The following is a 21,317-nucleotide window of genomic DNA, read 5'->3' as shown; positions in this document are numbered from 1 at the left end:
GTGATTGGGCTGGAAGTGTAGATGATCGGAAAAGCACTTCCGGTTATGTTTTTCATATGGGTTCAGGAGCCATTTCATGGGCTTCTAAGAAGCAGTCCATTGTAGCATTGTCTACAACAGAGACTGAATATGTGGCAGCTACAACAGCAGCATGTCAAGCAGTTTGGATGAGAAGAATGTTGAGGAGCTTAGGCCAAGAGCAGGCAAAAGCGACAGTGATTTTTTGTGACAATAGCTCAGCTATTGCATTGTCAAAGAATTTAGTGTTTCATAAGAGAACGAAACACATTGATACAAGGTTTCACTACATCAGAGCATTGGTGAACAATGGAGAAATTGTCCTAGAACATTGCAGGACTCAAGAACAGGTTGCAGACATCTTGACAAAGCCACTGGATCAGAAAAGCTTTGAATTTTTGAGGAAGTGTCTGGGTATGACTGAATGCCCAGCAGTTGAAATTAAAGGGGAGTGTTGAATATGTAATTTCAACGCAGCCGTACCAACGCCCAAACCGCTCAGCAAAACCACCTTTCATCTCGGACCGCTTTTGAGTGAAAGTTGTTTCCGTATATTTGAGCCCGAGAAAATTTAGTGTTGACGCGTGGCTCTCCCCATACGTCACCATTTCTGACATCTCGGGTACTATCGTTCAGTCAAGTAAGGCCTCCCGATATTCTCCTCCTCCGTTCGATCTGCTCCACCATTTTCGTCTGTTGATTGTTTAAACCTGCATACGAACCAACATTAAAAGCTTTGCGTGGATTTGAAGATTGGTTGACCGCAGTAAAATAATTAATGAATTAAATGTGCCCGTAGAAGTATTGGTAAGGGTTTTAAATTTTAATTTTTTTTATATGCACGGAGGTATGGTCATTTTGATATAATGTATACGTAATGTAATATAAAAATATACATAGGAGCTCGTGCATTATGCAATGTTAGAAGTTTGACTTTTTTTTGGTGAACAAAAAAACGAAGTTTTTACAGCAGTGTTAACATGAGAGCTCGGGGGAGTGAAAGAGAACAGTGAGAGAAATGCGCGAAAGAGAACAGTGAGAGAAATGCACAGCAGTGCATAAGATGTATGTTGGTCATGGTAATGTAACTCAGTAGTGTGAGAGTGAAAAGTAGAGGAGCACATATGAAATATGCATATGGGGAGGCATATAATTTTTCTTTGGTAAGCATGTGTAAATTTTGTTTTTACAGCATAATGTAAAAGAAGGTTTTACACCAGTAAGTAATATGTTTTTCACAGCAGTGATGAGAATTTTACCCACCACAGTAAATTCTTAGGTGGAGACAGACTTTATTTTCGTTGGATGAATGTTGTTTTTGGTGAATCCCTCTCAATAAAAGAGGATGAATATGTATCAGGCATTATATTTTAATGAATAGAAATCTTTTGTGGTGGTGTAATACTCTGTTCCTCAGTAAAAATAATTTTAAGCTTCCCTGTGCACAAAAAGATCCTGGAGTAAAGGAAACAGAGCATTGCCTCTGTGTGTTTGAATTGTTTGTTTTTGGAATTCTATCAGAAAAATCCCCAACAATAAGACGATTCATTGAACAAACCATGTTCGTCCCACTAGTATGAACATCCATAAATAATCATTCTTCAATCGGTGGCCGCAGATTACCACAGTATAAATAATGTGCGCACTTAAATAACGAAACTCTTCCTGGAGCGAACGTTTGTGGCACGTACATAATCACTCTTTGTTGATTTGAGTCTTTTTTTTAAATTAATGGCTATTTATTTAGTTGTAATCGGGTGATGTTTACTTATTTGGTTACTCAATTTTACTTATTCCTTTTTCTGATATAACTAGATTCATCTATCGGAAAAATCATCTTTATTTCCTTTATGTAAATTAGATTTTAAAATATCTCGTGTCCAGATTGCCTGCTTTAACATTTTTCCCATATATTTATAGTAAGCGTCTTTCAGTTCAATAAGCGTGGTATATGAAAACAAAAAATTGTAAAACATCTTTAACAAATAAGTCCCCGGCAGTGCGCAACTGTTTCCATTTGAAAGACCTTACTTCATTTTTATTTTAATGATTAATAGTATTTTTATTCACCCTCAATTCAAAACTCCACAAACAATCACTTCTCTTAATCAACATTATTTAAAACAGCAAATCATCTTAAAACAGAAATCATACATACCCAAAAGGCCGGACGTGAAACAAAAAAAAAATTCTTAAATATAAGTAAGATAAACATGTCTAGTGAATACTTTAAGAACGGTCTCAATAAACAGAATTGCAAATACATATGCACCAACCCTGAATACAAAACTGTTCGTGGTCATTTCAGAGCCCAATAAAATTTTAAGCAAAATCAATGTTCATCTTCATTATAATTATTTCATTCGATTTTCATCCATGCTATGCGCTGTCAATTCAAAACTGTTTGAATCATTCCAGAGTACAACCCAATAAAATTCCAAGTAAAATCAATGTTTAACTTCATTATAATAATTTAATTCGATTTTCATCAATACCATGGGATTTTATAGTTCATATTAAACAGCTCTATTAAACCTCAGAAATGTTCATTCGAGCAAAGGAAACGCTTAAACGCTTAAACCACTTTGCTGGCTTAAACCACTTGACAAAATGTTTTATAAAATGGGGCAAAAAGTTATACAATGCCTTTTAAATTTGAAAATGGGTGAGCTATAGACAAGATTGGATAGCTTTTTGAATGGAAAAACATTTTGAAGAGAAATTGCAATGGCTGGACTAAATGGGGTTTGAAATAAATCATCTGAGTGGCAATAGCATGCATACAAAAATTGTATTCTTATCTTAATCCAATGTATATACAAACAAAGCTTTAACATACATAATTAATTTAGTTTTCAGCCATACAAAAGGCTTAAAACCACTGTACACAAAATTTTATAACATTGAAAGAAATTCTATACAATGTCTTGGAAGAAAATTTGAAAACAGATGATGTTTAGACCATATAAAATGGCAAAACATTTCGAAGAGAAATTGCAATGGCTGGACTAACTGGGTCTGAAATAAATGAAATAAATCCTCTGAGAGGCAGAGTGACCAATCACATTTCATTGGAAAATAAAGAAGCTACCAAGTAAACCAATCCTACGATTACGAAGAAAAGGAACTGCCAACCTAATCCATTGCAGATGAAAATGACCCAGTACTCCGGTTCCCCTGGTGCGGACATCAGGTATCCAAAATCTCCATTGATAAGAAGTCCCGCTATACTAACCGTATTTGCAACCACCATCGCAAATGACAGCGGTATGAAATATATGACTAATGTATCCTCCCCAGTAACTTCGTGGAATGCTAGGTAAACCAGTGGTAAAACAAGTCCAGCTATTGCACAGGCTAAAATGGTGAAAACAAGGCCCAAAATGAAGTGGCCTCTGCTTACTCCTCCTTGATTTTCGTCACTGGACCAGTTTCCGGGCCCAACCAGAGTAACCAGAAGAAAGATGAATGAACTTAAATTACTAGTTTTTATCTCGTGCCCAAATAAAGGAGAAGCGAATACGGCACTGTAAACGAAGGAGATGACGCATAGAAAAAAAGAAAGAGGTGAGATCGTAATTGTTACTAAACCCAGAAGTCCACAAATGATAATATACGATATGGTAACAGCTAATGATCTGTTGTGTGGGTCCAGTATGGGAAGAAATGTCATAGGCAATCCTATGCCTATCACCAACCATTTTAGCAATTGGGTATGTGCGCCGTAGTTGAAGTAAGAGCGGATCAAAAGCCTCCCAGCCAAGAATCCCACCAACCCAGAAATAACACAAACAATAATGACACAAATGATAACGACCAACCATTGCAGCCTTCCCCCATGTGTATCAGGTATGTCACGGCCATTTACTCTTTCAGAATCGATCTCATCTGATTCTCCCTCTCCCTCCATTGGCTCACGTTCTCCCTCTCCCTCCATCTCCATTGGTTCTGGCTCTCCCTCTCCCTCCATTGGCTCTCGTTCTCCCTCTCCCTCAACCTCCATTGGTTCTCGCTCTCCCTCTCCCTCCATTTTCTCATAAAAATTTATGAAATCCTCCTTCCAAACTGCAAATGATGTTGATAGAGAAATCTGGTTCACTTGTTTAGGGTTTTGGTTAAGATTACATATAGATATAAAAAAATCTCTCCAGTTAGTTAAAGGTCTTCAGTTGTCCATCCAAACGGCTATTTGAATTCTGTTTGTTTGTTGGGTCGCCGGTCCTCCATCCAACAGCTATATAATTTCTGTTTGTTTGTTGTGCTTTCTGTTATTTTAATTTCTGCGTGATGGTAGGTTTGCGATCTACATCCAAACTATTTTGTTTGTTCGTTCTGCTTTCTCACCGTTAATATTTTTCGGCTGAGTATTTCTTGAATTTTGAATGTTACACGTCTCTTTCGGCTTTCGTGTTTTTTGTTTTAACCTAACTCGAGTTGCAGCAGTTTTAACTATAATTTCAGCCTGCGACAAAAGCCGAAAGAGCCTTACATCCAGAAGATGGCATATTTTTCGTTTTTCTGCTTCGAAAAATAATAATTACAATGTGTTTCATGGTATTGGTTTATTTTTTATAAAATCCGTATCACGTGTTGTAAGGTACAAAATAACGGAGAGAAAACGGACTAAAATGGATTTATTCATACAATGGATTATATTTAGACATATTACCTTCATGTGTAGATTCAAAATGGCTGAATTTGAAATCATGATGATTTTTGAGATTATTTTTTGGATTAATTACATAAAAAAAATTAAAAAAATTTATATATTTTTTATATTTTCCATTATATCAAAGTTTTATGTAAAAATCAAATTTTCAGATATATTTAATAGTTAAATATAGATGGCACTAATTCAGACATATTACAATTTATATACAAAGGAAAATTGATATGACTATTTATTTACATTATATAAAATTCATATTGAGGAAATTTAATTAAATTTTTTATTTATAGTTTATATAAGAATGATAAGAAAGATAGGCTATTTATTTTTTCATATCTTAGACACCATTCTTTAAATACCATGAATTTGTTTTTCTTCCTAATACAACAATTGGTCCAATCATTCAAAGTGTTACAATGGGTATTTCAAAAGCAATCAAAATATAACATTATTTTATATATATCACTATAATGTAAAATTATGGGGCAAAAAAGTAATTGTTTAAAACTTGTAACCACAGAATATAACATCCAAGAATCTTTTACCAAATGAATTATAGGTCTAATGATTGATGTACATGTGCATTTTGATGTTGAACACCATGCAAAATAACACAAAAATAACATCTTTTGTCAACAAAAATGAATGTTTAAATTAAACACTACTTATTTAGCATTGAATTTCTATAAGAAGGAATCAAATAGACTTTGAATCAATTTTGATCCCCTAAGGACTATTATTGTATTTTCATATTAAGTAGGCATAAAAAACATGAAGATAAGATTCATAAAAATAACTTATCAATTCAAGTGGAGCAACTTATAAATGCAATCAAGCAATCCAAGTGGGGTAGTTAGTGAATGCAAGCAAGTAAAGTAGGGAGTAAATATAAACAAGTAGATTAGACAATAAAAAGATCTACAAGTGGAACCATGAAAGATTGATAGATATCATTTGCAAATCTCAGTAGCCAGAGAATTCCAATTGGAATTGTTTCTCTTCTATAAAATAAGAAAAATATTTATCATAACCAAAGATTTTGATAAAAAATAATCTTATAACTTTTATGACAGATCAAATCATTCTGAAAAAAAACAAAAAAATTACCATAACTAAAAATTTTGATAAAAAATAATCTTATAACTTTCTATGACAAATCAAACAGCTATAAAAAATAAATAAATAAAATAATTCTATGACAAATCAAACACCTAAAAAAAGAAAGAATATGACTATTTCAATCTTAAACCTTACATATGTATGTGTAAAGCATAACTCTTATGACAGATCAAATCGTTCTGAAAAAACAAAAAAAAATTACCATAACTAAAAATTTTGATAGAAAATAATCTTATAACTTTTGATGACAAATCAAACAACTATAAAAGAAAAAAGAAAATGATGACTATTTCAATGATAAACCTTATATATGTATATATAGAGCATATAATAACATATTAGAAATTTATTACGTCATAGCTAAGACACACTAAATTGGTGTATGGGACCCCCTTGTTTGTGGGGCAAAGAAAGGATTTGACTGCTATGTCTAACAAGGCATACATACTCTATATGACCTCTTAGGAGGAAACACACGCTCTTAACCATTAAACCCACTCAAAGTGTATATATTGAAATGTAAATTTAGATTAATTTTCTTAATTTGCTTACATAACTTACATTATAATGAAATCCCAATTTAGGTTAACAAAAATATTCGAATATGTGTTCTAAAATGATGCCTTCTTTTCTCTCACAGCAATGAAGGGATGCTCATCGAATGTCGAGCCAGCATGCCCCTCACATGGTGGCTCAATGTCCCCAGCAGGGTTGGAATTTGACGGGCATTTTGCCCGTCATAAGCCTTTTTAAACGTATTTGATGGCTGGAATTTGTCCATGGGCGTTTTGACTGACGTGCCCAGAAGAGGTAAAAACGTTTTTTTGACGTTTCGAATTTTTTCCAAAACGTTCTTATACCTAGGTTACAGGTATAGTTCTGTTTCAGGTATAGTATAGTTCTGTTATAGTATAGTTCCGTATAGTATAGTATAGTTATAGTTCTGTTACAGGTATAGTTCCTCAAGTCACCTCAAACCCTGGGCGGAGCCGGAGGCTCTCAAATTAGCATGTGGGAGGAACGAAATTAGCATGTGGGAGCAGCCAATGGCAATAGCCATTTTTTCTCAGTCAGAGATTTAGTTTTTTTTTTTTGTAGAGAATGGGCAATTTCCTTTTAGCCGAAGATTTTTTCTGTGGGAAAATTTGGAATCTTTTCTTGGATGATTTCGGAGATCTGTGTATGCCCATTGCCACTGCATGGTCTCCCTGTCTTTTACCCAACGAATGTGGCCCGCGGGCTTGTTTGAGTTCATGATTCACACTGCACACTCTCTCTCAACGCATTGCCGATTCAAACTTACGCCTGTCGCCCAGCTCAAGATTGGCTCCAGCCTCCAGCCTCCAAGGAAACTGCGAGGAAATTACAAATTGTGCTTCAAAGTTCAGGTTAGTGATTGATTTTTTATTCTTCAAACACTGTGGGTCTACTGATAAAATTTTAGGAAAACTGATCTGAAATTCTAAACCCAGTCATTTGACAGACAATAGATTACTGATTGTATTTGACATGCAAAAATAAATCATTCTTATTAAATGCATTATGCAGTTTAAATCTCAGACATACTGATTCCGTTAAGTTGAAGATATCCTTCATTTAAATGTTATGACAGAAAAAGTTTTTATTCTTGATTCTTTATCATCTCCAACCAGTGTAAGCAGCTTCTTGTTAGGGCTAAGCTCTACGATCAGCTGCAGTTTTCTCTCTAGCCCTCCCATGTTTCAAGTCTTCCCAAGTCCAACCAATATTCTGCATCCTATGATAGATCATCTGAAATCTCACTCAAGAGTCTAAACATTTCTCTATCAGATTATCATTAATGATAAAATTTTAGAAAAACTGATCTGAAATCCTAAAACCAGTTATCCGACAGAGAAGAGAATCTTAAACATATTTTATAACATGCAAATATAAACCACGTATTATTATTAAATGCAGTATAGATGTCACATACCATGTTTTTTGCATCAGTTGAAGACAAATAATTCCCCCGTTAAATGGAATGAATCTACAAGGAGCACCTTTATTTAAAATTAAAAGAATATTATATTGTGATATACAATCAAATGGATTTGATACAATGTCTTTGACCCCATACTTTGCTTCAGAAGGGATAAATAAAACATTGATATGCCCGTCAAAATAATGGACAAAGTATGCCTGCTGTCACAAACCCCCTGCTACGCAGATACTCTTTAATCTCAACATATGTTGAAACCTCCATATCATGCCTCCGAGTGAAACATCAACCTATGAAACGCCTTCAACCTACGGTATAAAACTCCAAGCTATAGTGAATGTAGGTGCCCAACAAGGACGGAGTTGAGTTTCAGCCCCACGCTTCAGAAGCTCAAGATGAAAATCAGAATCTGTGAAACTTTAAATTACCTTTATAGTTTGGGGAAATTCTCCTGTGTTCTTTTTTCCCCTCACAGCTTTCAAAGAACAACTAAAATGTGATAAAGGGATTGGGCTTGAAAAGGGAGATGAGGTGCTTCGTATTTCAAGTTTTGTATTGGGAAGCAAAAGTGGTCAAATTAGTTGTACTTGTCCTATCAGGATTGTGATATACAAAAGAATAAGAAACGGTAAGAGATGTTCCTCTGTACAAATACGAATTTTGAATTGGGTAATCGAAAGAGGTTAAAGCTCTGATTGGACTAGGAACAAAAGAATAGTAATAAATTTTGAATGAAGTTACTAGGCTAATCTAGATTTCAAAAGAAAATGTATACGAGCCAGCGAGAAAGGCTAAAATATGCAAGACTTGGGAGCAATAATATCTCTGTTATAGACATGGGCATCTATCAAATCCTTCATCACATTGTTCTTCATTTGTTTTCCGTACAGTCCTTTACATATCTGCAGAGCCCGATCCATGGCCTTTCTGTATGGGGCAGGGTTGGAATTTGGATTTCTCTTTACCCGTCATAAATTTTTTTTTTTGACGTTTTACTGGTCCTTATGCTTCCCGTCAAGAAACGTTATATTAAATTTTTTTATGAGAACATCACTCTTGAAGGGCAAAATTTTTAATATAACGTTTCTTGACGGGAAGCATAAGGACCCAAAACGTCAAAAAAAATTTTTATGACGGGTAAAGAGAAATCCAAATTCCAACCCTGGTACCCAGTCAGCAGATAAGGTAAATCAAAATGTAGATGGCGGCTCCATTCCTCTTATGGCATTGACGATGAGTCCTCTCGAATAGACTGCTTCCCTCTGACAAGTCACAAATCAGTTCTCTTCACGGATCTAACATTTTCATTTTCAATCTGCACAGATTTGGCTTCTAAAGTTATCAATTCTGGCTCTTCCACGCTAGTATCCGATCAACGAATTCGGCCCATTTACAGTTATGGAAGTTACTAAATATGGTAGGTGTCATTGAAGTAATCTGTTTCCCTTCACTTATGGGTTTTCATTTTCCCGGGCCTCTTGTTGAGTCAAGTTAGTAGTACCGTGTAGAAAAAAGGCGGGAAATATTTTTAGAATTAATTGCAGCAATCGGCACTTACGCATAATTTCACCACCACCTCGATACGTAGAAACGTCTATTTAATTACGTATAAATTATTACTATAATTTTTAACTTAATAATAATAATAATAAATTATATACTAAAATATAAATTAAAATTAATAATTCAAACAACTAATTATTAATATTTTTAACTTTATATAAAATTTTATAATTAAAAATAATTAAATATTCAAAATATGGATTCTCCCTCATTTATCATTTCAATTATATTAATGTGAACACACATAATCGTTAAATTTACATAATTTAACTGGTTTGAATATTCAAAATATGGATTCTCCCACATTTATCATTTCAATTATATTAATGTGAACACACATAATCGTTAAATTTACATAATTTAACTGGTTTGAATATTCAAAGTATGGATTCTCCCTCATTATCATTTCAATTATCATTAATGTGAACACACATAATCGTTAAATTTACATAATTTAACTTGTTTGAATATTCAAAATATGGATTCTCCCTCATTTATCATTTCAATTATCATTAGTGCATTCACATTAATTGAATTATAATATGCAATGAGTATATCTTTCATGTTTTGTGATAGATAATTATATTTATATTCAATTATATTAATGTGAACACACATAATCGTTAAATTTACATAATTTAACTTGTTTGAATATTCAAAATATGGATTCTCCCTCATTTATCATTTCAATTATCATTAGTGCATTCACATTAACTGAATTATAATATGCAATGAGTATATCTTTATATCTTTCATGTTTTGTGATAGATAATTATATTTTATAATATTATATATAATTATGTTTTATAATAATATGTTTCCTAAGATATAATATTATTCATAAGGTTTATAATATTAATTTTAAGATTTAATTTAAAATTTTTGGGTTGACAATACAAATTTCTTCAGATTATTAATTTCTTGGTTTAGATTATTAATATCTTAGGTTTAATATTAATATTAATCTCTTGGATTTATTTTCAGTGTAATATTAATCTCTTAGATTTATAATTTTTAATATTTTGGCTTATAATATTAATCCCTAAAGCTTATAATATTAATTCGTTGGAGTTTTAATCCTAAGTTTTATAATATTAATCCCTTGTGTTAATAATCCCCAAAGTTTAGCCCACGGGGCTTTGGATTGACGGTGAATGGGTGCGCTGTTAAGGCACTCCTTGCGATAGGTCACCGGTTCAAATCCCCCATGGGTACGTAGGTTAGTCTTAACAAGCAAAAAATAATAATAATAATAATCCCCAAAGTTTACAATATTAATCATTGTGTCTATAATATTAATATTTCCTTTTGTTTATTAATCCCTTCAGTTTGTAATGTTAATCACTTTGGTTTATTAATCCTTTAGGCTATTAATATTAATCCCTTGTATTTTTTATCTCTTTGGTTTCTAATATGAATAATCCCTTGGGTTTACAATATTCATCCTTCTGATTTATAGTATCAATCCATTTGGTTTATAATATTAATCCCTTAGGTTTATTTCCCCTTGGGTTTATAAAACTAATCACTTTAATTTATATATTTATATATTGGGTTTATTATTAGAGTTCATAATATTAGTCTTATGGTTTATAACATTAATTTTAGGGCTTATAATATTGGGTTTGTGGATGTTAGGGTTTATAATATTCACTTTAATATTAAAGTCTAATATCATGATGTATCACATTGTTCTTATTATTAATGTAACATTTTAATCCTAGGGTTTAGTGTTTTTCTATTTAGTTTATTTTCTCTTGGTTTTATAATATTAGTCCCTTTGGTTTATAATATTATGTATGAGACCCCCTAGTTTGTGGGACAAGGGACACTTTAATATTAAATTTTAATATCATGATGTATCACATCGATTTGACTGCTAAGTCTATGAAATCATACATACCCCACCCCTCTCTGGTTTTGAACTTGTGACCTCTTAGGAGGAGACACATGCTCTTAACCATTAGGCCCACTCAAGTTGTATTAATCATAGGGATATAATATTAATCTGACAGTTTATAATGTTGAATTTTATAATATTATGGCTTATAATAATTGATTTAATACTGTTATGTTGAAATGGCTCATAAATATATCATTATGCATAAAATATATTGATAGTTACACTAATATGTTAATAAATGTATATTAATCCTTAAGATAATGGTGAGGGATAAATAAGAATTATTAGTAATAATCCTATCATTCATATATATATATGTGTGGGGGATTGTTATTATTTATATAGTTATTTATAAGTATAAATAATGAATCTTTAATAGTCACATCAACACTATACATCTAATAATTATTAATAAAATTAATAAATACCTGTTTGTGTATATCAACCATATTTACTAATATAATAGTATAAATGCTTCATATACCTTTATCAAAATATATCAACCACATTAATAAATATAAATATAATTATAATAAATTTATTTATTCAAACATTCAAAACATGAATTCCCATCCTTCATCATTTCAATTCATCATTTCATTTCAATTGGTTCACATTGAACCACATAAACAATGAGTACATCCCTGATGTTTGAATTCACATTAAATGAGTACATAGGCAATGAGTACATCCTTGATGTATTGTCTATAGATAATTATGTTTCATAAGAGTTACTATTAATCATCGTTTTTCTTTATCATACAAAGAGTTGTTTAAAAACTTGCAATAATATATGAGGATGAGGAGACTCATTAATTGATAGTTATTATTTTGATTTTAATTAATATTGATTTAAAAGTTTTTTTTTATCGTTTTAAAAAAATGAAGAGTTGAAATATTTAAATTAATAAAATAATTTATAATATTTATTTATTGGGAAATAGTTTTAAAATATATAGTTTTTTAACGAATACAAAATTATGTTACAAGCAAATTTTATATTTATAATTGTGTTTATATTTAATTATATATTAATATCTTAGTTGTAAATACTGTAACGAATATTTATATGAAGAAGGGTTGTAGAAAAGGATGAGTATTTATGATTTTAGAAAAATCAAAGTTTTAACGTATTCGGGTAAAATTACAAGGAGTTAGGTAGAAGTTTATGTTTTATTTCCAGACATTTTTTCCTTTAAAGAATTTAATTTTTTTTCATAGGCTTTTTCTCTTTTTATGATGTTTATATTCAATTATATATTAATATTATAGTTGTAAATCTTGTAATTAATATTTCTCATGATTATATTCAATTATATATTAATATTATAGTTGTAAATATTGTAATTAATATTTGTATAAAGAGTGGTAGAAGAGGGAGAGGTATTTATGGCTTTAGAGAAATCAAATTTTTAGAGTATTGATGGGATTGGGTTAGATGAAAAGTAATTAGGTGCAAGTCCCTAGCTTACATGGCTTACTTTAAGCATTATTCTCGCTAATAATTATGAGACTCTTCTCTCGTTATGTTGGATAAATCCCTTTTAATAATTATGTTTTTGGTCAAAGGATCCTCCCCTAGAGTCAAAATTCTCGATAATATCGTAAATTGGATTAAGACAGTATCAAAAGATCTCTTAAAGATGGGTTTCAAGCACATTATAAGGGATAATATCTAGAAAGTAGTAGATCAATGTGCCAACCAAGGCTGCAATTAAAGTTTGGAGATTTGATGGTTAATGGTCAATTAATGCCATCCTCCATCCCTTGGTGGATTAAGCATGAATCTTGTGTTCAAATATCAAAAAAATTGTTTTGGAGGGGGGATGGCTCCTAATCAACATGGATCCAAGGAAATATGTTGTAATCTAGGAATATATTTTGAAGTAGGCTATATGTATTACAAGTTTTGTATAATTTTGGGGTTCTATTGGAAGGTATTTGCCTCCAAATATCCATATATGCTTGATATCAATTTTATTCCTCTTCAAAGGATTGTTTTGGTTTATGATTTCGTAGATGATACCGAAGATGGAAGAAAATCATAATGTAACTCCCTCTCGTTGTAAAATTGTGATCACGACACAGATTTTTCATTTAATACAAATATTCTCATTACAAAAAAAAAATAGTTATTTATATAAAAAAGTACTATAAGAAACTAAACGTAAGTGCACATTATGGTGTTTTCACTTAATGGACTAATAAAATAGTATTTAGGTTTATGGGATATTAAATAACACTCTTAATTTCATTATATATTGATGAATAATTTCCAAAATCTTGTTTTTAAATCCTCACAATATATATTTCCAACTAAAAAACCTGCATTTACTATATACCAATTTTTACACCCCCTTCTACCAATAAAGCTCCATATACGTTGAAAACCCTACACGGATACACCCAAATTCCCCTAAAATAAAACACCTAAAATATATCGATTTTATCTTTCACAATTAAAAAAAAAAACTTCTTTATGAATGGGCATGATAAGATATTAGTGAACAAGGTGAATCCCTCATGGTGCACACAAAAGAGACTATGCCTTGAAGAGTAATGCAATAGACTGAAAAATTAAAATGGGAATGATATAGATGCCCATGGTTGAGGAGTGGGCATGTATTTAAGGCTGAAGCATGTAATCAAACTATAACCATTTATATCAAAAGAAACCACCAACCAACTTATTCAATTCAATGTATATTACCATTATTTATGTAGTTCACATTATGTAAAATCATGATTATGGTTCTTTGTTTCAATATTTTTTCTCTCTGCTTGTGGTAGAATACTCCCCATAGGTGATTAATTCCCAACACAATTATTCTCCTTATTTTCATTATCTCATTGGATCTCAATATCCCTTTTATGAAGCCTCTCCAAGAGAAGCTTTTCAATGGTATTCATGGACTTTTGGACTTCTTCCTTGTTTAGATTCATCTTCTTTTCCATTTCATCAATCATTTCTCTTTTAAGGATTTCTTGCGAATGTAATTAAAATAAAAAATAAAAAATCAACAAACTACAATCTATTTTATTAAGTTTGTTATCTAATTAAAAGAACCTAAATTCTAAGTCTTCACTTTCTTCATGAGCCTTTGATGAGCTTTTAGGAGGCTTAATTAGCACAGTGACTTTATTTGGAGGCATAGTAATAGTACTTATATTTTCACAACTTTCAACCACAAAAAAGAAATGGATTTTTTTATCAAAGTTAATGTCCCTTGTAGGTTATGAAGCTTTAAAACCTTAATTTAGAGAATCTAAATTCTTTACATTAATCCTTATATATGTCTAAGATTTAAGCCCTTATAAAATTGAAATTTTGGCCTATAATACTTTGATATATGTCTTCTATACAATTCCAAAGATCTAAATCTGATTTGTTGTTCCAAGTTATGGTAAATTTCCAAAAACTTGTTAATATTTTGCCTCTTCCCGAGAGAAAACTTGTATGTTGTACAATTTGTTCATTTATTTAAATTTGATTCTCAAATTTTTTACCTAATGTACTCCATTATCTCTCCTCAAAACTCTTAAATTTCACTTTGAAGTGTCTTGGAAAATAAACTATACTAAAAATTCCATGATCACTCATTTGAAACTAATTTTATGACCATTCGCAAACCCTAATTTCCACAAAGTATATCTTAGAAACTATGGCAAACTAGATTATAAATTTTTCCCCAAGTGTTCATTGTTATTCCTTCTCAATCTTCTTAAAATTTCACATTCTAAAACATTATAGAAAATAAATTATAGTAAAAATACTAAGTTGACTGATTTGAAATAAATTTTAGGACCAATGAACAACCCTACCTTCCACAATGTATATCACAGAAAATGTGGTGAACCAAAATAAGAAAATTTAACCATATATTCCCCTATATCTCTCCTCAACATCCTCAAAGTTGACCATTTGAAAAATCCCAAGAAAAATGATATAACAGAAATGCCAAAATGAGTTGTTTTAAGTAGCCAGTCCTATGTTCATATGCTTTGATATCAAATGTTATGAATCGTGCAACTTATAAATGTTAAGAAACCAATCATTTTAGTCCACCCTAAGGGGGGAACCTCCTTTTAGATCGAATGTAATGTATAAGAGAAAATTCAATGATCCTAATACTAGGTCTCCTCATTGTATATGTGTGTGTGTGTGTGTGTGTGAAAGAGAGAGAGAGAGAGAGAAATAAAGGGTATTACGGAAGGTTCTATCTAACCTAACAATATAATAATAGCAATGTAATAAGTCAATATCTAGGTATTAATAAGGAGTTTTAGGGTTAACATGGAGCTTATATAGGGCTTAGCAACATCTTACTTGCAAGAGTATTCTTTGTGCCTCCCAAAAAGAAAAATAATTTTTCCTTATATGAAAATTAAGGAGATATCATGATCTATACTATAATGTGTGATTTGAAAAAATATTAAATCCATTTACCATTTTTAAATGAACATGCTATAAAAATATGAAATATTCCATAATAGCTAAGATGTCGGGACAATAACATCACATAACAAATGAACATAAATGCATGAGCATATGCACCTATTGTTGATATAAGCATGAAATCCAACCTAATAACTAGCAAGAAGTCATTATAATATCAATGATATTCAATATTTAATTAATAAAAAAACTAACTACCATAATTTTGTTCAAATAGGTGATATAAAAAACTAAATGTTATACATTAAGCGCCTCAAAAAGTATAAAATTGCATGTGCATGAACGCAAACCAAAATTCCAAGACATCTCAATACATAATTTAATAGTACGATTAATACAAATTAAAATTATTAAAATCATCCAATAGTGAACACCCTCTTCCCTTCCTGCATAACAACTAAGTAAACATTAGGCTCTTCATGATTCTTTAATTTAACATGTGCATTTTATTTTCATGTACCTACTTCAATTTTTAGTTTTAGCAAGGGATGAATTGTGGGTTCCTACTAGCTACCTAATTAAACATAAATGGAATGTTAGGTGCACCATCAACATGGTTAGCTTTAGGTGTGATACCCTACATATTAAGATAAAGAGGAGGGTGAAGAGGGATAAGAATTTCCCAACCACCAATAAGAACATTAATCGTAGTGCATATCCCAAGCTTTAGGGAAGTTGTACTAGGTTCAAATAAAGCAATAATTAAGTTAATTTGTGGATTATTGGTTTCCCATGAGGGTCCCCAAACATCCAATGCGTTATACTAATTCTTTTGGTATTTTGGATGTGGAGAAGAATTGACCTCATGTAGGTAAACATTTAATGTTATCTCTTAATGGAACACCATGGGAGCCTTTCCATTCTAGGGATTCTAGAAAAAATTTATTGAAATATCCATAACTCCTATTTCATAAGAAAATGGGGGGTTTGGCATGGATCCTTTTAAATGTATTTTGTGGAAAATATATAAAAACTTTTTGGTTGAACAATAAAGAGTGAGACACATCCAAAGTTTAAGTGTATTTTTCTTCCAGGTTACATGTCTAGGGAAAACCCTAAAATGTTCTAGTCACAAGGTTAGTTAACAAAAAGTCTCAAAGAAATTATAGTGATATAACCGATCCAAGTTTAAACTTCTTATCTGGAAAATATCTACAATATCTTTAGAGTTAACATCAGAATGTATTAAGAACCTCAAGTTCCTACATCTTCCAAGCCCAAGACTTTTCCTTTACCATTGCAAAATCTCAGATATTAAGCATGGTCATAAACTATGTCAACATATACTTTATTTTTATAATTTTCATCAACTATCACATGTTTTCTTATGGAAATAAATTTCATTAAAACTTTGATAGGAAAATAAATCCAAAAAATATACAAATTCAATCATAATTCAACAAAATTTGTCAAAGAAAGAAGTAGAATGTAAGTGAAATAAATTTGCCACCAAGCTCTTAACAAGTCAATACCAACAACCATAAATCAATCATCTGACTCATAAATTCAATGCTCGAAATGCAAGGGTAGGTCTTTCCTTCTTCATATGCCCTACAACATCAACACAAGCATAAACTTAAGCTAAACAAGGTTCACATGGAAACATAACCATGGGCTCTTTGGAATAAATAATTTTGAATATCTAATTAAGAGACAAAAGCATGCATTCATTCCTTACCACATAATTCTCATAGGAGTATGACGAAATAACAACTATATTTCCACCACAAATTAATAGTTGATTCCAAAACAATCAAATTTTCACACAAACCACTTGAAACTTTTGATGCATGTAATTAGCATATTGGAAAAAAATTTAGGCCAAATTTCCTTCATACAAGTCTTCAAATTGGTTTTTTACTATTTTTTCTATAATTTAGGCTTTTAGAGAGGCTTTAGTGTTATTTTTCTAGACTTTTGTTTTTAAATATTTTTCCAAAATTATATTTAGCTTTAGATTTTTCGAGTGATTTTTATATTGTAGATTAAAAGTGTTTATTTTCCATTATAAAAAAATGGTTAAAGGAGAGGCCATAGGATGGTCAAATGGTTTTCAAGTTCGAATCATTGTTGGTTCTGGTACATTTAATTAAATAGGAATTGCAGTCTAGTTTTTTTAGCTACATCATCTAGTATTAGAGAAAGAAGATGGTTGGGAGAGGAAAAGGAAGTGAATATCTTACTCAGATGCATAGAGATATGTAGAAACTCCAATGGAAACTGATGGATATTACAAACATGTTTACAAATCAAAGAATGATACAAAGAGGAAATACGTTTCATGAAGAGACAAACCACAGAGATGTAAATCAACATGTATAACATGAAGAAGAACAATTACAGAGCATGAATTTTGAAGAGGGAATGCTTAGGGCTCTGGAAGGAATAAATGATGGAATCAAAATGGAAGTTTCAAATTTTGCATCTAGTCTTGACTCAGAGGTGTTAATAGATTGGCTTAACAACATGGGATTTTTGTTTTTGAATTAAAGACTATGACAAATAAAAAGAAGGTAAAATTCACATGCACCAAGTTGAAGGGTCATGCAATGATCTAGTGCTATAATTTGTAGAAAGAAAGAAAGAAAAAGGAGAAAATATATAATTAGGACCTTGAATAAGATGGAGAGGATGTTGAAATGAAAATTTCTTCCTATAGAATCCACATAAACCCTTTTTCATAAATTTTTGAACTTGAATCAAAACTTGTCTATTTTGGAAGATCTTACAAAGAATTTTTATGAATTTTCCATTCATGTGGATCACCAAACATAGGGTTAGCAACATGGAAGAGGCATACCAGTTAGCCTTAAAGGCCAAGGTAAAAAAAATGAAAATACTTTAAAAGGAATAGAGGAGAAAGGGGGGTTACATGATCTCAATTGCAAGGTGGTTCAAACTATACCCGAGGAGAATCATCCCAGGAAGCATAGAAATTAGAAGATACTCAACAAAATAACCTAAATCAAAAAGAGGAAGAGAATTTCATAGGGGTATAGTGTTAGGTAAACTTGACTCGAGGAAAGAGTCAAAGTTGATTGGGTCAATAATAATGGTTTTGGGCCCATGGTTTTTTTGTTTCCCATGGTAAATTTCTTTTGGATTGCATGTGATGGATCCTTTAGAATGCTAAGAAGACTTCATTTTAATGTGTCAAGGAGGTGAGAGGTGAAGGTTCACTTGGTCAGATTTGCTAAGGTTTTGGCCAAGGACTAATGTAATTTCGTTAGTTGTGCCTTTTCCCTAGAGTTGGGGTTTTCTGAGGGTAAGTATTGTGTTTAATGTTTCATGATACTTGTTGGTTCAATTATTCTCATGGTAAATATTTTTTGTATTGTGGTAAAATTTCTACAATTGGTATCAGGTCTAAATGTTGGCTTCAGGGGGGATGCTTCTATTGCCAAGGGTTTATATGACCTAATGAATAAATCATCATGTAGGTTCAACATTACCATTTTAGTTTATCACAGAGTTTTATCACATATATGGATGAGTAGCTTATGTTAACACTTGGATACCTAAGGCTTAGTGTTTCCTATGGAAATGTCCCATGGTGTTAGTGAAGGTGGTGTGAAAGTCATTTGTTTAAACACTCCTTGAATCATTCAAGGAGAACATTAGATTGTTGGTGAAATAAAGTTGGGTTTACTTAACCAAACCCAAGTTGTGTGGTTGAATTTATAGAGGTAACCAAGAAGAGGCCAACGTCAAGGATTCAAAGCATGGTGGTGGCATGGTGGGAGAATATTGTAATGTCATGAGGCAAGAGGATGTCAGCATAAAAAATGAAGCGACAACAAAACAAAGAAAAAAATTATCATAATGGAGGTCAATTTTAGAATTGCATGTACATGGGCATACTACTATAAGATATGATAAGGCATGCATACCCATAGGAAATTGCTAGTAAAGTCTGGTATTAGACCTAGGTGATAGGGGGCATGCAGATACGATAGGTATAAACTTTAAGGGAGGTAAGAACTAGAGTGGGTGGAGTTGAATCACTTGGTTGGATTAGCTAGAATTAGTTAAGGAAACCCAAAATCAGGGCTTAAGGGGCAATTGTTAGGTAAACTTGACTCGAGGAAGGAGTCAAAGTTGATTGGATCAATAGTATTGGTTTTGGGCCCATGGTTTTTTCATTTCCCATGGTAATTTTCCTTCGGATTTCATGTGATAGAGATGAAGGCTCACTTGGCCAGTTTGGCCAAGGTTTTGGTTAATAATAAATAGAATTCCATTGGTTGTATTTTTCCCCAGAGTTGGGTTTGTGTTTAATGTTTATTTATGGTTTAATTATCTCATGGTAAATATTTTTTTATCTCGCAGTAAAATTTATACATAGAGGTTACAATGGTGGTAGAGAAATGGGAAACCAAGTCAAAATCCTTCACTTGTTTTAGGTGTGGTGAAGAGGGTAATAGAGCATTTAAATTCAAAAATTATAGCATGCAGGAGTGTAAACAAGAAACCTAGATTGAAATTTGGCCAAGCTATGAATGAAGAAGAAGGATATGAATCTCAATTTCACTAGATGTTGGGAAGAATCTCATGTTGAGGAGAGAAATGGTGATTCTGTGTTAGGTCCATATAATATTAGTGATTCCCCCATTACTATTGTCATGGTATCCCTTATTGTTATTATTGTGCCCCTATTGTCCTCATATTGTTTTTATTGTGCCCCATAGAAGCCCACTACTGTTATTTTTGTGCCCTTATATTTTTATTGTTAGGTCTGCTTGGGTTATATTGTGACCCCTTAGACTCCTATATATAGAAAGGAGGTTTTTTCATTTGGATCATCCAATAATTGTTCATTTGTGTAATGTAAAGGAGGTTTCCCCCTCAAAGAGGCCGATTTCTAAGTCATTGATCTATCTTTTTTATCTTTTTGTGAGTTGGTTTCATAACATTTGGTATCAGAGCTTGGATTCTAGGGTTTCATTGCTCCAAACAAGTCATCGTGGCAAATTCACTATAACATTTTTTATGCGACCTTTAAAAAAATATAAAAAAACCATTTGAGGCAAAATCTCTTGGAACCTTGGGTCTCAATTTCAGATATTTTTTCACTACATTTAGGAGATATGATCCAAGAAAGTTAGGGTTTTTGCAAGATGTAGATTTATATCAAACAGGTGACCTAGGGAAAATCATCATAACTTGTTTTCTGAGCATCATATTGAAATTTCGTCAGACGATATAGAAATAGGATGGCTTGTAGTTGTTTTTGTATTGGATTCAGGTCCTAAGGTCAAAACAATGATACATGGCACTTCGTACAAGCTAGCTCTACTGAACCAGTCTATAATAAAGCCATCATGGAGATTTGGCATAACTCTTCATTGGAGAATCCAATCTTGCTCATAATTGTGGGGTTAGAAAGAGGACTTAGAGGGTTACCGTAGGAAGCAATTTCAAAATTTGGAGATTTGAAATTACAGAGATATAATAGATTCAATATCGAGCTCCTACAAAGTGAAAAAAGATGTGCAGTTTTTTAAATTTTTTGCATAAATTTGGTTTGAAAAATTAGTTTGAAGGAATTCAAAGGGAATAGTGAAGCATTATTATCGTTAATTGATGCCCCGAAGAAATAAAATGGAAACAACTAGTAAGAAAGCTAAAA

General features: G+C 31.8%; 1 protein-coding gene across 1 annotated transcript; it reads right to left on the bottom strand.

Moving 5' to 3' along the window:
- Positions 1 to 3,079: 3,079 nt before the first annotated feature.
- LOC149255222 (putative purine permease 11) lies at positions 3,080 to 4,048 on the bottom strand. The gene has a single exon (XM_089454979.1). It carries the CDS (start codon positions 4,046 to 4,048, stop codon positions 3,080 to 3,082), a length of 969 nt encoding a protein of 322 aa, XP_089311105.1.
- Between the last annotated feature and the right edge of the window lie 17,269 nt (positions 4,049 to 21,317).

Source organism: Pinus tabuliformis, chromosome 7, assembly GCF_031772625.1.
Source record: "Pinus tabuliformis cultivar Carrire ecotype Pingquan chromosome 7, CPIR1, whole genome shotgun sequence".
Taxonomy (NCBI): domain Eukaryota; kingdom Viridiplantae; phylum Streptophyta; class Pinopsida; order Pinales; family Pinaceae; genus Pinus; species Pinus tabuliformis.
Note: the sequence above shows the minus strand (reverse complement) of the source record. Positions and strands in the feature narration are given on the sequence as shown.